The following is a 23188-nucleotide window of genomic DNA, read 5'->3' as shown; positions in this document are numbered from 1 at the left end:
CCAGCCTCATCCACCAGAACACAGGCACTACTCCCCTCCACCAGGAAGCCTAAACAACCCACTGAACCAACCTTAGCCACTGGGGACAGACATCAAAAACAACGGGAACTACGAACCTGCAGCCTGCAAAAAGGAGACCCCAAACACAGTAAGATAAGCAAAATGAGAAGACAGAAAAACACACAGCAGATGAAGGAGCAAGATAAAAATGCACCAGACGTAACAAATGAAGAGGAAATAGGCAGTCTACCTGAAAAAGAATTCAGAATAATGATAGTAAAGATGATCCAAAATCTTGGAAATAGAATGGAGAAAATACAAGAAATGTTTTACAAGGAGCTAGAAGAACTAAAGAGCAAACAAACATTGATGAACAACACAATAAATGAAATTAAAAATTCTCTAGAGGGGATCAACAGCAGAATAACTGAGGCAGAAGAACGGATAAGTGACCTGGAAGATAAAATAGTGAAAATAACTACAGCAGAGCAAATAAAGAAAAACAAAAGAATTGAGGACAGGCTCAGAGACCTCTGGGAGAACATTAAATGCACCAACATTCAAATTATAGGGGTCCCAGAAGAAGAAGAGGAAAACAAAGGGACTGAGAAAATATTTGAAGAGATTATAGTAGAAAACTTCCCTAATATGGGAAATAAACAATCAAGTCCAGGAAGTACAGAGTATATTTATAGGACATTCCATCCAAAAACAACAGAATACACTTTCTTCTCAAGTGCTCGTGGAACACTCTCCAGGACAGATCACATCTTGGATCACAAATCAAGCCTTGGTAACTTCAAGAAAATTAAAATCGTATCAAGTATCTTTTCCGACCACAATGCTATGAGACTAGATATCAATTACAGGAAAAAAAATCTGTAAAAAATACAAACACATGGAGGCTAAACAATGCACTACTTAATAACCAAGAGATCACTGAGGAAATCAAAGAGGAAATTAAAAAATACCTAGAAATAAATGACAATGAACACACGATGACCCAAAACCTATGAGATACAGCAAAAGCAGTTGTAAGAGCTAAAAGAAAATGGTCATGAAGAACATAGGGGCAAGACGGGAATAAAGACACACACCTACCAGAGAATGGACTTGAGGATATGGGGAGGAGGAAGGGTAAGCTGGGACAAAGTGAAAGAGTGGCATGGACACATGTACACTACCAAACGTAAAACAGATTAGCTAGCGGGAAGCAGCCGCATAACACAGGGAGATCAGCTCGGTGCTTTGTGACCACCCAGAGGGGTGGGATAGGGAGGGTGGGAGGGAGGGAGACGCAAGAGGGAAGAGATATGGGGATATATGTATAACTGATTCACTTTGTTATAAAGCAGAAACTAACACACCATTGTAAATCAATTATACTCCAATGAAGATGTTAAAAAAAATTATGCAAACATTACATTGATAACAACAGAATATCTCAGGAGGAAAACCAATTATCTGTACTTACATTCCTTGTCCATGCTAAGCGGTCTGTGTTATAACCCATCATGTTCATGAGACAAGTCACAAATAAGTTCCACTCTGAGTGATAACTGGGTCCTCCTGGAGCACTGTGGACACTGTACCACTTGACAAGCATCTGAACAGCTACTTCTTTTGGCAGGATAAATTTAATTGCTTGCAAACAAGTTTGTACTATTAAAAGCAAAGATTAATTTTAGTATGCTTCCTATGCATGCATTTCTTTTCCCCTTTTACTAAGAACATTTTTTAATTACTACTATACAAAGGCCAAGAAAAAAGAACTGCCATTAAAGAGCCAATGGGATGCAAATCTGACCTAGCCAATCAACTGACACTGAATTTAACAGGGCTTGCGAGAGGTCTCAGGGCAGCTTTGTGATCATTAATTTTGGATCAGAAATAGAGTAACCAAAGAGCTGAGATTCCCTAAGACAGAAGTGATTGACATCCATGGCCCTGACAGTTATTAATAGCTCCCCATTTCACTCTCAAAAATGTCCTAGTTTGGACAATAAATTAAAGGCCATTCTAACAAAAACATACAATTTCTACATTAATAAATTCATATAAAATATTGCTTCAATACTTCAGTAAATATGTAATAATCAATATATACCTCCTCAAATAGCAATGCTTACTTAGCATTAAAATATGTTCTGAATGATTGAACATTCTGGTTAACCAAAGCTTTATAACTTTTCATTACTTCTGACAGCACTGTTTCTAAAATGTTTTACATGCTCTCTGATCAATCAATACCATGTAAGCTATAACTTTCTTAATGACTCAATATCATTAGTATGGCTATCACTTAACAGTGCTACACTGTCATACAGCGACCCCCTCAGGGTGGTAAGGGCTACTGCTATAAAGAGGCCTGGGTCTGCTTTTAGTAGGAAATGGCCCCAGACTGCAATGCTTTCGTATCCTCCCATAATCTCTTTAGAGGATTCTTTTCTTCCCTGCCCACTGGCACTGGCACCGGGGCCCATCCTCAGCAGCATATGCTTTTTCTCACCAATTTGCTACGTGTGTGCATACACAGCAAAGGTTGGAATCAAATGAAACCAATGTTAGAAAACCTAATAACCAAGTTTGTCATGACTGAATCCAAATTAAGTGTAAACCAGATACTGCCTGAGGGGCTGAGGAAAGCTTTATAAGTGAAGTACAAAAACTTACGTGCATGAACTATGTGGCTTCTATTTGCTCGTGAGAAAGGTTTTTTTTTTTTTTAATTAACCTGTTATTTGTTTTTATGTACTTTGGTTAGTCTTATACTTCTTGAGATCACTGGCTAAATACCTTTCAGAAAAGCAAGGCATCTCCATACGAACTCAGAATATCATTTACTACACCAATGAAAGATACTTCCTAAAACGCAAGTCATTCTAGCCCACTTAGCAAATTGCAGAATTCACACAATCTGCCAACGCTCTGCTCTGGCAGTTAGACTTTGAAACTAATAGATGTCTTGAATTTTCTTATATCATACAAGCATTCTTTTCTTAATTTACATTTGTTGGCAAATCTTTTCAATTCCTGTTTTCTTTACTATTCTATGTTCAGAAATATTTTTCACTTAGTACTTTCCAAATTGCATTTCAATAATAATTCAAGCAGACTCCAATTTTATCAAAATACTCCTGAGTGTATTTTTACTATAATGTTAAGTTTTATTCAGTTAAAGGCAATTATGTTAATTTTCAATGTATCTAACAATTGAGAGATATATTTTTGGATTAAAAACCATCAATATGCCAAAAACTATTTTAGTTGCTTGGGCTTCCTTGTTTTTGAGATTTTCTTGCGAGAGGGGTGTCCATACACTGTAATCTCACTGCATGGCTTCTTTTTCATAAGAAATCTCACAGAAGCAGAACTAGCACACACTTCACGGGTTCCCCCAGCCTTAGAGCACACATGGAGCGGGCAGTGCAAAGTGCCCCCAGCTCTTTTTTATAGCTTCTCAGCACAGTAAAAAATTCCATCTCATGGCTTCAAAACAGCAAAAAATTTTAAAACCCCAATTATTCATGTAAATCAGCAATTACTCCAAATCTTTTAAATCAAACTAAGAACACACAAAAGTGAGGTTTGATTCTTAATCATACCTAATTCAGAGGTGGCAATTTCAGGAATAGTGATCCTAACCATGGAGCCATTACTCAGTTCCTAGGGAAAAGAATGGAAACAAATAAGAGCGAGTAAATAGAATCTGTGCATTCTAAGTCTCTGAATGTCTTAAAAATAGCTGATGCTTCACAAGACTGTTTGTCAAACAAAAATGCAATAAAATAAATGAAAAACAAGCAATATTTTTCAAACAGAATTGAATACTTCGAAGTTTTAGAAACAATAAATGTACTTATTTGTAAAGCATTTACAAAAATTCTTGTCTTTAACAAAGTGTCTAATTTTCATATAGACACTTGAGTCACCATCACCAAAAATAAGAGGTTCACTTTTAATAGAAAGACAAAAACCATGCCCATATAAGATTCAACTGATTGAACAGCTTTGTTTTCAATAAATTTTTTAAGAATACATGAACTTCAGAAAAGTTGGCCAGAACTACTGTAAAGTAAAATAGGGTAAAAAAATGACGCATTACAAGAGATTTTAAAAATCACAAGAAACATTTGTTTCCATTTTTCACAAAATTCTGCGTTCTGACAAACTTTAAATAACAGCCACAATTCTTGGAAAGTTGCCTAACCTTTTAAAAATAAATATGCATACTTACTAGCGTTACCCTGTTATGGACAGGGTCTCTTATAGAATGAATGTAAGTTCCAAGCTGTTGGAAAGTACAATCCTCATTATAGAGAGAATCATGAAGCTTTGAAGAATCCCTTAGTTCTGGAACTGGGGACAATAGAACAGCCTGTAAAAAGTCATAAATACAACACATGTGAAGCATGTTTTGAGAAATTAAGGTTAATGAAACTATATATCTTTTTTGCATATGGTCTAGCAATTGCACATAATGATTTAAAACCATTCTGCTCTAATCATGACTAAGTACCTTGTAGCAGACCAAGGTCCTCACCAAAGCAACTAGAAAAAGTCGATAAAAATAGCACATCTGATGGACAGCACTACAAAGCTGTGGAGACTACCTGGACTTGAGGGACCAAGATCAGGAGAGAAAGAAAGGAATCGGAAGGAGGTGGCCCCAGAGTCTTACAGCACTTGGGATCTAATTGGTCTATCTGCAATCCCAAGATAAACCTATCTAAAACACAAATCGTAACATTCTTAACTCCATGCTCAAAAACCTATAATGCCCTGGAGACTGCATTCGGAATAAAAACCTTTTCATCCTTTCTTTTTCAAGAGCATGTTAGGAAGACAGTGTAAATCCTAGCTCTACCATTTATTAGCTGTATGTCGTTAGACCAGTAACCTCCTTGTACCTCTCTATGTGCCCATTTGTAAAACAAGGATTAATATTTTCCTAATAAAGCTGTTTTAAGGGATTAAATGAGTTAATACATATATAACACTCAGAAGAGTGCCTAGTACACAGATAACACTAGAAAACAGGTTATTATTATCCCACCCCCTGCCCTGCCTCACCCAAGAGACTACGTGTACTTTTACAAGCGTTCATTCATTCCACAGACTTCCTGAGTCTTCACTTGTATGCTGGGAGATGGAGATACAACTGTGTGTTAAAATGTTCTGCACTGTCCTGCCTCCACGCCCACACCCATGCAATTCCGCATACCCCAAAGCCCCCTTCCATCTACAGACATCCTACTTACCCTCCAGGCCAAACCAAGGTAGACACGTCTCTAGAAGAGGAGCCTTGGATTCCACCACATCATCCCATCAGAATGTATCTTCCTATCAGTGAATCTCCTATGGTACTTTCTGTTCCTCTTAAGTCTTAATAGTCTACCTATCTTAAATTATAATCTCTTAAAACAGACAGTACATCTGTTCCACCCAAGTAAGATCCCAAGACGAAAAAGAATGCATCACTCTCCTCACTGCAGCACCTTCAAAAAGTACCTTACACATCAGAAGGGAAGTCAATGTATGTTTACTGAATCATCTGTGTTTGAAAATATACACATTCTACAAGCATTAGCCAAACTTCCAATTCTGTCATTAAAACAGAAAAAAGTTAACCATGGGAAGAACTAATATTTGACCAAACTTCTTTAAAACACTATTAATTTTTGACAACACCCACTCCCTGTCTTACCTCATCCAGGGATCCAAGCAGCTTACTCAGAGGGTTAGGAGTACTAACGCTGTCAAGTGGGGTGCTGGGCCGAGGCATCGTGCTGGACATTGTCAGGGAGGGAGCTGGCAGCCCAGGAATAAAAACCTTTCCCACCTTTAAGCAGTAAAAAAAATGTGCAAAAAAATTAGCTTTAATTTGTTGTTGCTGTTGTTGTTGTTTTGGCCACGCCACACGGCTTATAGGATCTTAGTTCCCTGACCAGGGATTGAACTCTGCAGTGGAGGCTCAGAGTCCTAACTACTGGACCACCAGGGAATTTCCTACTGTATCATGTTCTTAAATGAATCATTAGGCGTGTAAGCATATATTTCTTTAAATATTTCAAAGTCTATGATCACCAAACACAACTAAAAAACAAAGAGAATTAAAATTTTAATAATGTATCAAATTCTACCAACCAACTATGAGTATCTTGGCATAAATTCTTAATCTGATTCCTTCTTTTCATAACTAAGGACTTCTCTGGGGGCAGGAAACAGGGGGAATGTTAATATAGTCAAGACACTGTACAAAATTCAAGTATACTACGCATTTTTCTACCTCATTGGTGGTAAAGGCAGCAGAGACACTAAGCTTTCAGAGACTATAAGCATCAGTCTTGTTAAGTATTTTCCTGGCAGAGAGAAAGACACCAATTACTTCTTGGGAGCCAAAAAATTTAGGCTGAAGCGATACTCAAGAAATTAAATCCAACCTAATTCAAACCGTGCTCTCTAGCTCACATTCTGTCATAAACTTTCAAATACTTCTTCCTCAAAAAAAATTTACATGAACTCTTCACTGACCTTAAAAGAATGAGCCAGCAACCCATGCTACCCACTCATTCCTTTTAGCTACCCACAGGGTTCTCAGGAAAAACACAACAGAAATTCATACCTACACAGGCTGAAAACTCTTGATAAGACTAAAAGGAGATACTCAGAACTAAAGTGGAATTTTGACAATATACATATTTATGTCAATATACTACCCGAAAGCTAATAGAATTACAGAAGTTGCCCAAATAAAATCCTTAGGATTAAAAAACAAAAATGACAGGAGAACTAGTATATATAAAGTTTTTAAAAAGCCATCAGAGACCACCCCCCTCCAGTTCATAAAAATATGCAATAAGCACATTCCCTGCTATTCCTCCCACGAATTACCACCACAACAAAATCTGCACGAAATGTATGATGCAACTAGCAGAAGACTCTAAAAGTTGAGGAAAGAAGACTGACTGGCTAGGGGCCTGAGAACCAGGAATGAACTATGAATTCCCTAGCTTTTGTTTTTGTTTCTCCAACTCCCTACGTAACCAGGCCTTGGGCTCTCGAGAGGCCTACAACGCAGAAATGTCCACAAGCACACACCAAAAGAGAGCCCAGGAAAACCTTGGTCTTTTGGCCAAAACTTGGTCAGGAAGAGAGACTAAGCAGGGCAGAAACACTTTCGCCCCACCTGCCCCACTTCAGGCAAACACACGGAAGAAGCCACAGCCCTCAGTGCCCGCCCCATCAGGAGCTGTGCGCGGAGACTACGAGCGGGGTCCTGTCATCCCACCTGCAAGGACTAGGTGGCGCCCTGCCCCAGCACAGAGGCGAGGCCTATCTTACAGCCCAGCCATGCAGTAACAAGGTGGCATCGCCTCCCCTCATCAGGCACTGCAGCTGCAGGCACTGCGGACAAAGCCCTGCTCTCGTTGCCACGAGGCAGCCCCTCTCCACCGCCCCACCGTGTGCAGCAACTGTCAAGGGGGAAGAGCCTGGCTTTCATCCTCCCTCTATAATAAAAAGCAGCCTACCTCTCCCCTCCCTCTTCCAGAGACTGTGGGTGGAACACTCTATTCCATCCCTACCCTGCAATAACAAAGCAGCAACCCCTCGCTATCCCAACTAGGGAGTGAGGGGAGGAATGGAGAGGGAGGAAATAGAGAAAAGGACCTTCTAAATACGCGTATGAAATCCTGGTGTGTTTTTTAGGATTAAAAAACAAAAATGACAGAAGAACTAGTATATATAAAGTTTTTGTGAAACTGACCAACAATGACACAGTAAAAGATCTGAGAACTAAACACTGATCTATAACACCATTCGGTTCTCAAACTGGCCTCTAGGTAACGTGGAAATTGAGGCAGACCACAGTCTCATTACGGGAGCAGACAGGAAAAAAGACCCAATCAGTAAAGGAATAGCTAGAAAACTTTTAGACAATGACCAACCTACTCCAGACAAACACAACAGGAAAATACTGCACCCCACCCCTTGGCCCTGTGAGCAAAGGCCAGGTGGGAGCCTGGACTTCCCTTATCACCTGGCTGTAATGAGGCACCCATCTGGGAAAAACAAAAACAAAAAGCTAACAGTACTTTGGGTTAGCAAGAATGTAAAGAAACTTCGAGAGCTCTCATACACTGTTGGAGGCAAGGAGCACAACCTTGCAACCTTGATGCAACCTACACTTTGGAAAACAATGTGGCACCACGCGGCTAGGTTGAATATGCATATATTCTAAAGGCTAGGAGATACATATTTCTTAAAAACTTTTTAAGCATTGTTTATTAGACGAAACAGCAAAACAACCCTAGTGGCTGGTAAAGTTCTGGTATAATCATACAACGGAAAACTAGGTAACAGTGCATGAGTCACGTCAACCCAAATAAATCTAAAAATAATATAATGTTGAGCAAAATAAGTCAGAGAAGAGTATGTGGTTTGTTTTCTTTATACGAAAATCCAAAAACAAGGAAAACTAAACAAGTTACTCGTCAGTGATACCTACATAACTGCAAAAACTAGTAATAAAAACAAGAGACTGATTTATTCCAAGTAAGGATTTCTGGGGGATGAGGATACAATGAGGAAAGAAAATCCAAGAGACTGTAAATATATGGCAACATCCTATTTCTTAACCTGGGTAGTGGTTACATGAACGTTCGCTTCATTATCCTTCAAACTGTATTTAAATTTCGTAACTTAAGTTTGTAAAATTTACATTATTCCGTATGTAAAGTTCACAACTGTTTAAAAAGACACAGACAACATATATATTATACATTTAATACGATGAAACTTTACTAAAACTTTGAGACTTAAGAAAGCTACCCATACATCAATTTCAAAACTATATTCTTTATAAAACTTCAATTAACATTTTTCTTTTTTAAAAAATTATCTATATTCATTAAAGTTTCCCCAACTGCCCTGTTTTCATACTGCCAACCCATCTAATGACAGTGAGTCCTAGACCTCCAAATAAGGCCCAACCTAAATTGAAGACTTCATTGTCAACTCTTACAAGAATCTTCTGCCAAATTCTATAGACAGGAGGTAACAAATTTTAAATATCAAACTAAAGTAACATTAAAAAATAATTATTAAGGAAGTAGTCCTACTAAAAGCATGAAATGCTATTTATTACTTACCCGAACCACTCCTGTGTACAGCACCAGGTTTCCACTGCCTTCCAGGACCAGCATAGTATCTATCTTCTAAAAAAAAGAGGCAAAAATTTTGTTTTCCAATCTGTACAAATTATAAAGCACAATGACTTTCAACTTCTCAAGAAATGTGCCTGCATTTACCTCCACTGGAGCTGCATCCTTTGCCTGTATGTTGGTGACGGAGCCAAAGATGAGCTGGGTTTTATCATTACTCTCTTGAAACTTTACACATCTAAATATTCAAATGAAAAGAGAAATACACTATTGATATATGCAACAACCTCTACTGATCTCAAGGGTATTATACTAACTGTAAAAAGCCAATTTCAAAAAGTTACTTACTGTATGATTCCAGTTATAAAACATTTTCAAATGACAAAATTATAGAGATGGAGAACAGATTAGTGGTTGCCAGGGATTGGGGACTGTGGTAGATGGGTGTGGTATATGTGACTCTAAAGTGGGTAGCATGAAGAAGATCTGTGAGGTGATAAAGAAGTTCTGAATCTTGACTGGGGTGTTTGCACAAATCTACACGTGATAAAATTTCATGGAATCATATACACACACAAATGAGTACACGTAAAACTGAAGAAGTTTGAATGAGGCCCGTTGATTGTATTGATGTCAATTTCCTTGTTTTAACAATGCACTATAGATATGTAAGATGTTACCTCTGGGGGAAAAAGTGCAGGCTACACAGGACCTCTACTACTTTACAACATCCTGTGATCTATAATAATTTCAAAATTAAAGGTCAATAAACTGGTAAATATATAAATACACATTTTACCTAAGAAGATAAATGAATGGCTAATAAGCACATGAGAAGATGCTCAACATCATAAGTCATTAGGGAAATGCAAATTAAAACCACTTCAGGGGCTTCCCTGGTGGGACAGTGGTTAAGAACCTGCCTGCCAGTGCAGGGGACAAGGGTTCGAGCCCTGGTCTGGGAGGATCCCACATGCCGTGGAGCAACTGGGCCCGTGAGTCACAACTGCTGAGCCTGCGCGTCTGGAGCCTGTGCTCTGCAACAAGACAGGCCGCGACGGTGAGAGGCCCACGCACCGCGATGAAGAGTGGCCCCCGTTTGCCACAACTAGAGAAAGCCCTTGCACAGAAACAAAGACCCAACACAGCCAAAAGTAAATAAATAAATTAGATTTTTTTTTAAAAGTAACTGTACCATTTAAATAAATAAATAAATATTAAAAAACACTTCACACCCACCAGAAAGGCTATAATCAAAGAAAATGACAATATCAAATCTTGTCAAAAGGAACCAAGATGGCAGAGTAGAAGGACGTGCTCTCACTCCCTCTTGTGAGAACACCAGAATCATAAATAGCTGCTGGACAGTCATCGACAGGAAGACACTGGAACTCACCAAAAAAGATACCCCACATCCAAAGACAAAGGAGAAGCCACAATGAGACGGTAGAAGGGGCGCAATCAGTAAAAATCAAAGCCCGTAACTGCTGGGTGGGTGACTCACAAACTGGAGAACACTTATACCACAGAAGTCCACTCACTGGAGTGAAGGTTCGCAGCCCCACATCAGGCTTCCCAACCTGGGGGTCTGGTAACGGGAGGAGGAATTCCTAGAGAATCAAACTTTGAAGCCTAGTGGGATTTGATTGCAGGACTTCGACAGGACTGAGAGAAACAGAGACTCCACTCTTGGAGGGCACACACAAAGTAGTGTGTGCATCGGGGCCCAGGGGAAGGAGCAGTGACCCCAGGGGAGACTGAACCGGACCTGCCTGCTAGTGTTGGAGGGTCTCCTGCAGATGCACGGGGTGGCTGGGGCTCACCATGGGGACAAGGACACTGGCGGCAGAAGTTATGGGAAGTACTCCTTGGCGTAAGCCCTTCCAGAGTCCGCCATTAGGCCCACCAAAGATTAGAGAGAAAGGACAAGAGAAAATATTTGAAGAGATTACAGTCAAAAACTTCCCTAACATGGGGAAGGACGTAGCCACCCAAGTCCAGGAAGGGCAGTGAGTCCCATACAGGATAAACCCAAGGAGAAACACACCGACACACACAGTAATCAAACTGGCAAAAATTAAAGATAGAGAAAAATTACTGAAAGCGGCAAGGGAAAAACGACAAATAACATACAAGGGAACTCCCACAAGGTTAATAAATAACTAGAGACAAATGACAATGAAAACATGACGATCCAAAACCTATGGGATGCAGCAAAAGCAGTTCTAAGAAGGAAGTTTATAGCTATACAAACCTCAAGAAACAAGAGAAATCTCAAATAAGCATACAAGCAACTCTATGCCAATAAAATGGACAACCTGGAAGAAATGAACAAATTCTTAGAAAGATATAAGCTTCCAAGACTGAAACAGGAAGAAACTGAACATATGAACAGACCAATCACAAGTAATGAAATTAAAACTGTGATTAAAAATCTTCCAACAAACAAAAGCCCAGGACCAGATGGCTTCACAGGTGATTCTATCAAACACGTACAGAAGAGCTAACATTAAAAGACACATGCACCCCAATGTTCACTGCAGCACTATTTACAATAGCCAGGTCATGGAAGCGACCTAAATGCCCGACAGACGAATGAATAAAGAAGTTGTGGTACATATATACAATGGAATATTACTCAGCCGTAAAAAGTAATGAAATTGGGTCATTTGTTGAGACCTGGATGGATCTAGAGACTGTCATACAGAGTGAAGTAAATCAGAAAGAGAAAAACAAATATCGTATATTAACGCATGTATGTGGAACCTAGAAAAATGGTACAGATGTACCAGTTTGCAGGGCAGAAGTTGAGACACAGATGTAGAAAACAAATGTATGCACACCAAGAGGGAAAGCCGCAGGGGGGTGGGGATGGTCGTGTGATGAATTGGGTGATTGGGATTGACATGTATACACTGATGTGCAAAAAATTGATGACTAATAATAACCTGCTGTATAAAAAAGTAAATAATATTCAAAAATTTTAAAAAGAAATCTTGTCAAGGATGAAGAAATTGGAACACTCAAACATTACTGGTGGGAATGTAAAATGGTACAGCTTATTTGGAAGACAAATATAGCAATTTCTTTAAAAGTTTACAGTGAATTTATCATTTGATCCACTCCTAGTTATCTACCTATCTATCTACATGAAATCATGTATGTCCACACAAAGTCTTTGGCTCCAATGTTCATAGTGCCATGATTCACAATGGTCAAAAAAGTGTAAACAAACTAAATGCCCATCAACTAATGACTAGATAAACAAAATGTGGTATATTTATACAATACTACACAGCAAGAAGAATAAAATATTTATACGTGTTACAACATGGTAGGCCCTAAGAAACATGCTAAGTGGAAGAAGGTGGACACACAAAAAATTATATATGGTATGATTCTATTTTCATAAAATATCCAGAAAAGGCAAATCTGCAGAGGCAGAAAGCCTATGTACTGGTTGCCTGAGGTTGGGAATGGGAACAGAGACTGAATGCAAGTCAAGCACAAGGGATCTTTTCTTTTTTTTCCGGTACGCGGGCCTCTCGCTGTTGTGGCCTCTCCCATTGCGGAGCACAGGCTCCGGACGCGCAGGCTTAGCGGCCATGGCTCACGGGCCCAGCCGCTCCGCGTCATGTGGGGTCCTCCCAGACCGGGGCATGAACCTGTGTCCCCTGCATCGGCAGGCGGACTCTGAACCACTGTGCCACCAGGGGAGCCCACAAGGGATCTTTTTAAAGCGATAGAAATTTTTAAAGCTGGATTGTGGTGATGCTGCGTAACTGTAAATTTACTAAAAATCATCGAACTGTGCACTTAGAACATGCTAATTTTATGGTATGTAAATTATTTCAATAAAGCTACTTAAGCCAAAAAAAAAATAAAAAGAGAGAGAGAGAAAAAGAAAAAACAGCCCTAAGTTTATTTATACCAAATGAATGAGATACATAAACGCACTCACCGTAACTGGAGCTGGGACTCTACTAAAAAGCACAAGAACTTCTGCCCACATAGGTCAGATGTAATAAAGACTTTTGAGGCCTGTGAATTTTTCTCCCTGTAATAGATATATTAATAAAGAAACTGTTGGCACTCACTTAAAACTCTACCATAGTAGTTATTAAAAGTCTTTGAAAATATTCTACAGGAAATACTACTTGGGCCAAGCAATATAACCTTGAAGACACAAAAGCACTTCTAAGAATTGAACTTCATGATCTCTAAGATTCCTTTCAGCTCTTTGACTCTGAGTCCACTACACAGCTTTTTTGAGGAAAAATTACAATAAACGTAATCATTACCAACAGACTTTTTAATTCCACATTATGCAAGCTGCCTACTGCTAAAGTAATGCAAACTTGAAGAGATCTTAGACCTCTTACAGGGTCTAAGGGGTCAGACATTTTATAACATGACCTCTCCAATCTATCCTCTCTCTCAGATTAGGCTCCACTTCATCCCTTTTTTTTAACCCATACTCAAAAATTCTCTATTCTCAAAAATTTCTTTGTAACTCTGTACAATAAGAATCTGCAATATATCCAACTTAGCAATAAGGTATTTAAAGACAAATGATTTTTAAATACAGGGAATTTTTATTCTATATATAAGGAATTTTCATTTTATAAGCAACTTTTATTTTATATATATAAAAATAGAACATACTTCAACACTGTACTCACATCTTTCCTTTCCTCCAGCTGCCTATCCCTGACCTGCCAGCCTAAGAACATGCGCTTGTCTTTCTACTCAGATGCGGATAGCTTAAGGCCGTAGAGCCAGCTGTATTTTCAGTGCTTTCCCTGCTCTGGGTATATAGTCTTTTCGTAGCCTACTCTCTCATATTACAATGAGTCTTTAAATACAGAGATGGACTAAGTATTAGATTATATAAAGGACTTACTGTTAATTTGGTTGGCTGTAAAAATGGTAGCATGGTTAGGTAAGAAAATGTCCTTACTTTTTAGAGAAACACACTTAGGTATTTAAGGGCAAAAATGAAGACTAGTTTTCTCTAACATAGTTCAGGAAAAACAAAACTCTCCCTTGACCCTGAGATTCCCTCAGCTAGTTCTGTATCCTCATTCCCATTCAAAGGCAAACTCCTGTATATCTATGTTCACCTCCTCGGTCCCCATTTACTTTTTCCACCCCATTCCACTCCACCCTAGACCCCCACCCCCAGGTGCTCTGGCCAAGGTCACCAGTGACCTTGCCATCCAGGTACTGCCTCTCTGAGCTCACCTAATAGTGCCACACTTCACCAGCACCTGGCAACATTGGCACCTTCCTCTCAAAAGCCACTTTTCTTGTGTTCCATGACATGTCCTGCTGCTTCCCCCACCTAACCTCTCTTGCTCTGTCTCTCTGCAGCAGCTTTATCTTTTCACCCCTCCCAAATCTTAAGTTTCCAAGACTTCAGTCACTAGCCCTCTTCTGATTCTACACAGCCTGGTTTTAACTATTCGGAGGTCACAGACTCTGAGAATCGAATGAATGTTAAACCCTCTCCTAAAGAAAAGGCCTATACACCACATATACCCATGATTACTATACTTGATTCCAGAGGGTTACCAGAACCCCTGCAACTGCAAGCTCATCCACAGGCCCTCCTGGAACCCAACCTCTACACACTCCATAAATTCCAATCCACCTGTCTTGCCTCAATCACCACTGATAAGTGACTGCTCTGACCCCTGAGTTTATGACCCACATATAAAGCACCTTCTTACAGCTCTCATCAAACAGAACAGCCCAAAAGGCCATCTCTCTCCACCTCCTCTTTCGCAGCCCTTTCCCCTCCTCCTGCACAAACAAATGGAGAGTTTTTTTAATTCCCTGAACAAACCACACATTCACACTTCTGCACTTTTCTTCTGATCCCCTCTAACTACTGTGTACTGCCTCGCTTACCCACCCAGGAAATACCTAGTCATCTTTCCAAAGCCCTACCAGCAGATGAGCAGTGCCACCATCCTCCAGCTTTCTCTTTCTGAGGACAGGGACAGCACTTATTTGCTGATAAACCACAGCCACTAGTACACACACTGGCACTGACTGAATGACTGATTAAAGAGAACATAAAAGGAGGAAGGTCACATGGAACAGAGGTCTGAGTTGTGTTTCCCAGGAAAACAGCTGATACTCAACTAACATAAAGACAAAACTTAAGAAAAATGTTATAAATTCCCAAGTTTCCTAATCTACAGAAATTAGTTGTCTCTCCCTAAAACATCAAACACCTCAAATCTGAGAGCTTACTAAGGAAGAAATAGCAAATGACAAAAGAATATTTTTATGATCACCTTAATATCACTAACATCCTCTACTGAAACTGAGGTAGTCTTTAATATATATCTCTATGTATTTTAGAAATATTAATAACTGCTTATACTCAAAGGAAGCTTTACACAAAATGCCAAGTATTTTCTAAAACTTTTAGTATCATTTTTCTTTGAATATAAAAATATATACTCCAAACCTTATATTAGTAATCGTTTCTGTCCATAAATGGTCCATACAAAGTTCAGGAACAATTGGCTCTGTTTCTGGTGCAAGAAAGGAGCCGTTAGAATTACTATTTGGAGAATGAGAAATACTGTGTCTCTTTGGAGACTGATTATGGCTTGAAAGGTTGAACCTTTGCACCCCTGAAAAAGAGTGCACTCCTAAGGCTGGAGAATGAGCACGGCTGCAAAATAAAGAAAAAAGAGTGCACCACAATTAATAACACAGGCTGAGATAACACACTTTCTAATAAAGCTTTCCAAAGTCTATGTATGGAGAGTATTCATAACATAAACCCAGTCAGAAATACAATTTTTTTAAAAAGGAGTAGCTACTTAAATGGTTTGTCAACATGCTTTATTATATTCTAAGGATTTAGAATTCCTGTTAGAATTCTTTAACTGAAAATCAGTTCATTTTCTGCCTCAGAAAATCAATTATTTATACCAATGTTATTCAAAAAAGTTTAAACTATGTTCCTATACATTCAAACATATACACACCAACAAAACTATGTCCCTATTGTACCAGACAGATATTAACAAAAACAAAAGAAAAGCTAATGCAAATTAAGACAAAAGAAAACAGTACCAAAAAATTTCTGTAATTAACATTCACCAAACTGCTGCGACTTAGTGGTAAAAATGAGGCACTCTTACAACAAGCACTGGCAGTCTCTAAATATGACTCAGTGAAAAAGTAACACAGTAGGCCTGGAAGTCTCAGTAAAAATAGCACAACTGGAATAACGCTGTTTTCTCTAAAAGATACTCAGGATCTGTCAACAGAAATTTTAAATCCTTCAAATCACAAGAGAAAGTTTTAAAAGAAGGTATCTTTTTCTTGGGATGTCTTGTTTAAAGCAAGGAAATGCTTCCACACTTAATTCCCACCTGAGAGCTGCCATGTTGGAAATGGAAGGTGAGCGGGAGTGTAGGCTGGGCGAGGAGGCTGAGCGACTCTGGCTGTGGATGGAGGAGTAGTTCTGGAAGGGGGAAGCCACGGGGGAGTCTCCCCTGGAGAGGCTTCTGAGGTGTGCTGTGAGAGAGCTGCTGGTGGCCACATTCTGTGGGGTGCCCCCCTGTTCAGAGAACTTTAAAACAACATTCTCTTCCTTAAGTCAAAATGAAAAGGGGGAGGGGGCAGAAAATAATTAGATTAAAAGGGCAATTTCCTTGTGAGAAAGCAGGGTAGTTGCCAGTTATTAAAGATATAATATCGTTTTACCTAAGGCACTCAACCTATTTCACAAGTGATTCTTCTAAAAACGTGCAAAGTTTTTAGTATTAATTATCCTTTTCTATTAAGAAGTGATTTGCCTTCACCCTTACCTCTGTTTTGACTCTCCGGAGAGCCCACACAGAATGCAAACCTTGAACGGTGTCATAGGTCATTACAACGGAGGGATCAGTGTTGAGAAAAACAATTTTCATTGCATGATCTACAACATATTGTACCCGTGATGAACCAAACAGACCTTAAAGACAGAACAGAAATGATCAGGTATAGAACAATGGACTTTTACAAGACTGTTGTTTATGAAGTGACTTCTTGCAATTCCTAAAGATAAAGAGAAATCAAGGCAATTAAGGCACAAAAATCTATTAATATATTACATAATTAACCCTCAATTTTTAATAAATTTACGTTGGGCATCAATTCCTTTAAAATATATTAAAGATGAGAATCTTACGAGTTTTGATTTCACACACATGCAACTAAATGTTGAAGATTTGTGCTGACTAAACCATTAAATTCATCAGCCATAGGTAAAAGGTCCATGACTCCTTTAATAACTGACTTAATCTTAAATTACACTCAACCATTCGACCAAGTTTGACTTCCTTACTGGTTCTTTTCTTCTCTAAGAAATCTGTTCTCTACTATAACTATTCAAACAGTGCTGAACAGTACACTACTGTTTCTGCTTTACTGGATACACACGCAAAATAAGTTTTTCCTAGTGAGTCCAGCTTTTACATCTACAATACCATAACCTGATTTCTACATCCTTATTTGACTGTCTCCTAAATGTTGCCCTCTCAGTTAAAATATTGAAAAATTTAAAAAGAATTATTTTATAAAAGGAGTACTTTATAAAGAAAGAAATAAAAATCACTCATAATTCCACTCAAAATAACCTCTACTAATATATTTTGGGAGCACTCCTCTGAGGTTTTTTTTCCTATACAGACATATTTTTTATGTTCTTACAAAATTAGGATGAGATTGCAGTTAGTTTTGTACCTTACTTAACATTATGAATAAGCAATTCCTGAGGTCATTAAATATTATTCAAAAACATGATCAATAATGGCTGCATACCATTCAATCACACACTCTGACATGTTTTTTTAGGTTGTTCGTAGTTGTTAGCAGTATAATATAGAATTATCAATCAACTTTTTCTGTAAAAGGCCAAAGAGTAAATAGTTTAGGCTTTGCAGACATACTGACTCTGTAGCATAATTTTTTTTGTTTTCTACAACCTTTTAAAAGGGTAAAAACCACTCTTGGCTCTTAAGCCTTAGAAAAATAAACTGGATTTAGCCCCCCAGGCTGTAGTTTGCCAAGCCCTGATACAGAAGATAAAAACCTCAGTGGTATTTCAGAATATATACTTGGGATAAAGTCCTTAAAGTAAAATTGGTCAAAGAATATAAATATTTTTTTTTAGCCTTCAAGTCCTCATTATTCATAATAGCCTATGTTTGGTCACATTTAAAATTTTAAAACAAGCATCTAGAAATACCTCTAGGAACTATTAAAAGTCTGAGTCCCAGCAAATTATGTTATTATGAGCAGAGAAAATGAAATATTAAAAATTTCCAAAGTAAAAGTCTAAGGCCCTACATTTCTTTTTTCCAAAAAAAGGAAACTATTTTAGTTTATCTAAGTATTGTTCATTTACTTACTAATTACTAAGGAACAAAGTCCAGAGTCATCTACAGGTAAGTTAGAAAATATATCAGTATTTCTGGTTGATGTATAGGCTCTATTTTTACTAAAAGAATAGCTGTTAAAACAATTAATACCAGTGTATTCGACGAATTAATTAATATGAATTATTTTCATAATAAGAGTTATTTTAAAATGCTTAAATTATATTATTTTTATAAAAGAAATCTAATTTTCATAAGCTCCTTTATTTCCTCCCCAGCCCCAAACTCAAAAGAGAGCCTACATAAAAGAATTTATAAAAATACACTTACTTCCAGATTTACAAACAAGAGGTGTGATTTCATCTAGTGGATGCAGCATGCTGAACATAGTGGGTAAAGGTTCTCTAGGAAAGAACAAATAAATAGTCACCAACATAAGATGACTGCATCTGTGCACAAATTTTGTACTTTCCTTGCAAAGAAATGTCTTCTGCAGATTACACTAACAACTAGAAACCTACCATCTCAAAAAGCAACCCTCTAAAAACTTCTGACCTACTGTTTTTCACAGTATCTTCTATTTTATTCCCAGAAATCTTTCCTCTTATGCAGGGTAAATTTGCACACACACACACACACACACACACACACACACACACACACACACGGAACTCAGGGTAGTCCAGGTAGTATCTGTGAGCAGCAGTCAACACCTTTCAGAACAAACAGAGTAATGGGCATACGGCAGTCATTTTTTTTTTAAAACCTCTCTTAGTGGCAGTGTCTCTAACAACTAGGAAAGAAATTTAGTCTTCTAGACCTATTGACAAAAGAGAGTATTTAAAAAAAAAAAAGAAGAAACACTTCAAGTAAATGAAATGGCTGCATTTTCTTAAGGAGTGACTGAAAAAAGAGGAAAAAATAGACCTTCTATCTAAACACAGAGAGAGATTAAAATCTATAAGCAATTTTCTTAAAACTCAGTGTCTACTACTTGCACCACACTGTGACAGGTACTGTATGTTCCTGCCCGTCAACGAGCTCACAGTTGATTAGGGAGACAAAGTAAACACACTATAATTTATTACGCACCTAAGACATAAGAAGCGCTATGTCAAGAGATTATATACATTAGCTTGTTAAATTACTGCATAAATCCTAAGAAATAAATGACAGTATTCTTCCTGTAACAGATAAGGAAACTAAAGCCAAAGCTAATGATTTGCCCAAAGTAACATGATGGAAAAAATGGCAGAGCTAAGAACTGAGTTTTGTTATCTTTAAGCCAAGTGTTTGCTCAGTTTTACTACCTGGGGAAAAAAGCTGTAGATAATTAAGAGCCAAGTGAGAAGTAGAACTCATAAGGGTACAATGCTGAGATGAGAGAAAAAGGCATCTATCTGTGCTGACAGCATGGAAATTATCATCATCCCAAACTTTTGGGTAAACAATTTTACCTTAGAACCAACCAAAAAAAGCCCAAGGAATCATATTCTGACCTGCATACCTGGGTGGGCCTGGAGGAACCTCATGTGAAGAGCTGCTTCGTTCAAACAACAAGCCATACTTCGTGGGCCAAACATTTGCAACCTATTGGGTAAAAGGGTGAGGAAAAAAACAGAAGTAAAAGAAACTATTCTTTATAACATGTTTTTACGAAACATTACAGAACATTAGATTCCCTTCCAATTTAATAAGAGTTTTGCAGAGTAACAATCATTAACTATAATTTTTTTTAAGTAATTCTAACAAGTAAATCTAAGACAAAATCAAATGTAAGGAAGAGAAGTTCGACCTGAAATTCCTGCCAGTAGCTAATATCAGTACCAAAATGACCATGTGATTCAAGTGTAACAACAGCATTAGGGCATGGAAAAGATAATGAGAAACAGGAGAAAGACTAATATTGCCCAAGTGCTTGAACAAAACCAAACTGATTTCTTCTATGTCACTTAAACTGAAAAAAACCTCTCAGAAAAGACTCCATAATTCACTTCACTAAATAATTTATTTTTAAGACAAAGGATGCAAATGGTAAGCCACTACAAGTTTATTTCAGTAAAAATAACATTTTTGATTACAAGACATGAGAGTAGCAATACTTCTGAAACCAATTAATTCAAGAATATTCTCCAATAAAACACAAAAACATTGAAACACTCACGCTTACCTGAAAAGGTAAAGAAGCTATGTAATCCTTTCCTTCTATGCTATGCATGTTAATACATGAGCTTTGCAATATACATATGCATTTTTCTACTTCATCACTACCTGAAAAGAGAGTACAACAAGATATATGCATTGTTTCCAAAAAAAAAAATCCCAATAATCATAAATTGCAATTCCCGGGACTTCCCTGGTGGCACAGTGGTTAAGAATCTGCCTGCCAATGCAGGGGACATGGGTTCGAGCCCTAGTCCAGGAAGATCTCACATGCCATGGAGCAACTAAGCCTGTGCAGCACAACTACTTAGCCTACACTCTAGAGCTTGAGAGCCACAACTACTGAAGCCCAAGCGTCTAGAGCCCATGCTCTGCAACAACAGAAGCCACCGCAATGAGAAGCCCGCACACTGCAACGAAGAACAGCCCCTGCTCACCGCAACTAGAGAAAGCCCGCATGCAACAATGGAGACCCAACACAGCCATGAATAAATAAATAAATAAATAAATGTTTTAAAAATAAATAAATTGCAATTCCCAACAGCACAAATTCTTTAATGCACAATATAAAAATGCTTGCGCTAATCCACCATTATTAGTGGCTTACTTACTTTGAATGAAAAAAAATGAGATAAACATTTGGAATCATCATAAGATCAAATAAAATTTCAAAAAGGAACTTACTGTAGTCCTTTTCAGACTTATCCTGTGATATAATGAAGTCACACCACAATGCCTAAAATCAAAACAAAATGCTTACCTAGGAAAATTACATCTAAATAATAACCTATTAACTAATGGTATCTAAATAATAGTGTCACCTACATAACGGTCCCTCCTCATCAGCTCAACACATATACCATGGGAACAAAGAAAAATAAGATAAAATTAGACTAATTAATGATAACTATCTTAAGGAAAGATAAACTATGCTTGCAAATAAAAAGAAAAGGGAAAACAAAATCAAGAAACCTACTAGATAGAAGCTTTGCAGCAAAAGTGAATTCAAATAGTGGTTCAACCTGTAGTAAACCCTATATCCTATAAAAAGCTAAAGATTACCAGAAGAGTTGAAAATTGCCAAGCTATTTTATAATCTCCAGACTTACCTAATCTTATCATTCTTTGACTCGCCAGAAAGAATGTTTAGAAAAACATTTCCCTTTCTTAAGGGCCCATCTTAAAAATATATATACAAACTAGGAAAAGCCGTTAAACTTCAACTGGTATGCCTGACAATCACTCATTGAAATTTTTTAATGGCATTTTTATGTCTTTTTAATTGTGGTAAAATATACATAACATAAAATTTACCATCTTAACCATTTTTCAGTGGTATTAAATACATTCACAATGTTACATGAGGGGGAAATTATCAGCAAAAAGAGTACTGGCTTCGACACTCCTGGATGGAAATGCTTTCACACATGTTCTCAAATTTGGGAATAATTCAGTTGACCCTGCCTAATAAATTGTTAGAAGAGTACAACACTCATCAGGAAATAGTTCATGGGGAAAAAAAAAAAAGCAGCGTCGAGGTACGATTTCAGTGTCTACAAATGGGGAACTTCACATGAGTAAAAAGCTTCTAAAAACCTCCTGTCAGTAGCCTAACAATTAATGCAACCAACAAAAATGTTTTCACTCCTCCCTCAACTTGATATTCTAAAAACTTTCAGTAAGAAAAGATGAAACAGTACAGGGAACATCTGTCTCACCTGAATCTTGCCGTACCTGTCTAAGGGCATTTGAGTACATGTGGAATTGCAGGGGGCAGGGGCTATTTGAAAATTGCACACATCATGACACTTTACCCCTAATCACTTCATCGTGCATTTCCTAAAACTAAAGATGTACTCCTGTATAACCACAAAACCGTCATCCCACCTGAGGAAAAATAATGTAATTTTCTTCTAGCACCTGATGTCCAGTCCATTTTAGCAAGTAATTCACAGGGTAATACCTTGGTGCCATGGTAATATCCTTTCACCCAAGAGTGTTAATATCCATTAACAATCCTTTTCTGAATCCATTATTACATTGGAGGTTACAAAGTGGTGATTTTTTAACTCTACCCTTCTTTCTATATTTATTAGCTGGCATTCGTCCATAAATAAGGGTGTTCCTTCATTAACTCGAGATGAACTGCACGTCTTCCTAGAAAGGCAGGGCAAATGCTTAATTCCTTCCCTTTAATTACCGATTTTCATAATAGAGTTAGGTGTAATAGCCAACTGCAATGATAACAAGTTAGGTTTTTTCTTTCTCTTTCTGATCATCACTAGGAACCAGATTTTTATTTATTGAATACTCTGCCATCAATTATAATCATCATGTGTTACAGTATTCTTTGTACCCTCAATGTCTTAGAAATTTTTACTGAGAATAACAAATTAAATTACTCAAGAACGGTGTTTAAAGACTATCATTAAATTGACAAAAGATGGTGTAAAAAAAGTGATGATACAGAAA

General features: G+C 37.8%; 1 protein-coding gene across 4 annotated transcripts in view; it reads right to left on the bottom strand.

Moving 5' to 3' along the window:
* Positions 1-23188, bottom strand: part of ANAPC1 (anaphase promoting complex subunit 1) — a 112635-nt gene that overhangs the window by 85231 nt on the left and 4216 nt on the right. For 3 of the 4 annotated variants that reach the window (XM_024743902.1, XM_024743901.1, XM_024743904.1), the window contains exons 4-17: positions 21401-21452; positions 20724-20824; positions 20061-20143; positions 18884-18957; positions 17003-17148; positions 16565-16785; positions 15646-15855; positions 13126-13221; positions 9312-9402; positions 9153-9218; positions 5708-5842; positions 4238-4378; positions 3606-3666; positions 1475-1662 (exon numbers count right to left, since the gene is read on the bottom strand). In XM_024743902.1, the coding sequence (XP_024599670.1) occupies positions 1475-1662; positions 3606-3666; positions 4238-4378; positions 5708-5842; positions 9153-9218; positions 9312-9402; positions 13126-13221; positions 15646-15855; positions 16565-16785; positions 17003-17148; positions 18884-18957; positions 20061-20143; positions 20724-20824; positions 21401-21452 (1665 nt within the window). The remainder of the gene's footprint in view (positions 1-1474; positions 1663-3605; positions 3667-4237; positions 4379-5707; positions 5843-9152; positions 9219-9311; positions 9403-13125; positions 13222-15645; positions 15856-16564; positions 16786-17002; positions 17149-18883; positions 18958-20060; positions 20144-20723; positions 20825-21400; positions 21453-23188) is intronic. The other variant, XM_024743903.1, reaches the window with a different exon arrangement.

Source organism: Neophocaena asiaeorientalis, unplaced genomic scaffold (genome assembly GCF_003031525.2).
Source record: "Neophocaena asiaeorientalis asiaeorientalis breed wild unplaced genomic scaffold, Neophocaena_asiaeorientalis_V1.1 scaffold114, whole genome shotgun sequence".
Lineage (NCBI taxonomy): Eukaryota > Metazoa > Chordata > Mammalia > Artiodactyla > Phocoenidae > Neophocaena > Neophocaena asiaeorientalis.
The sequence above is the reverse complement of the archived record's forward strand: the minus strand, read 5'-3'. Positions and strand labels throughout refer to the sequence as shown.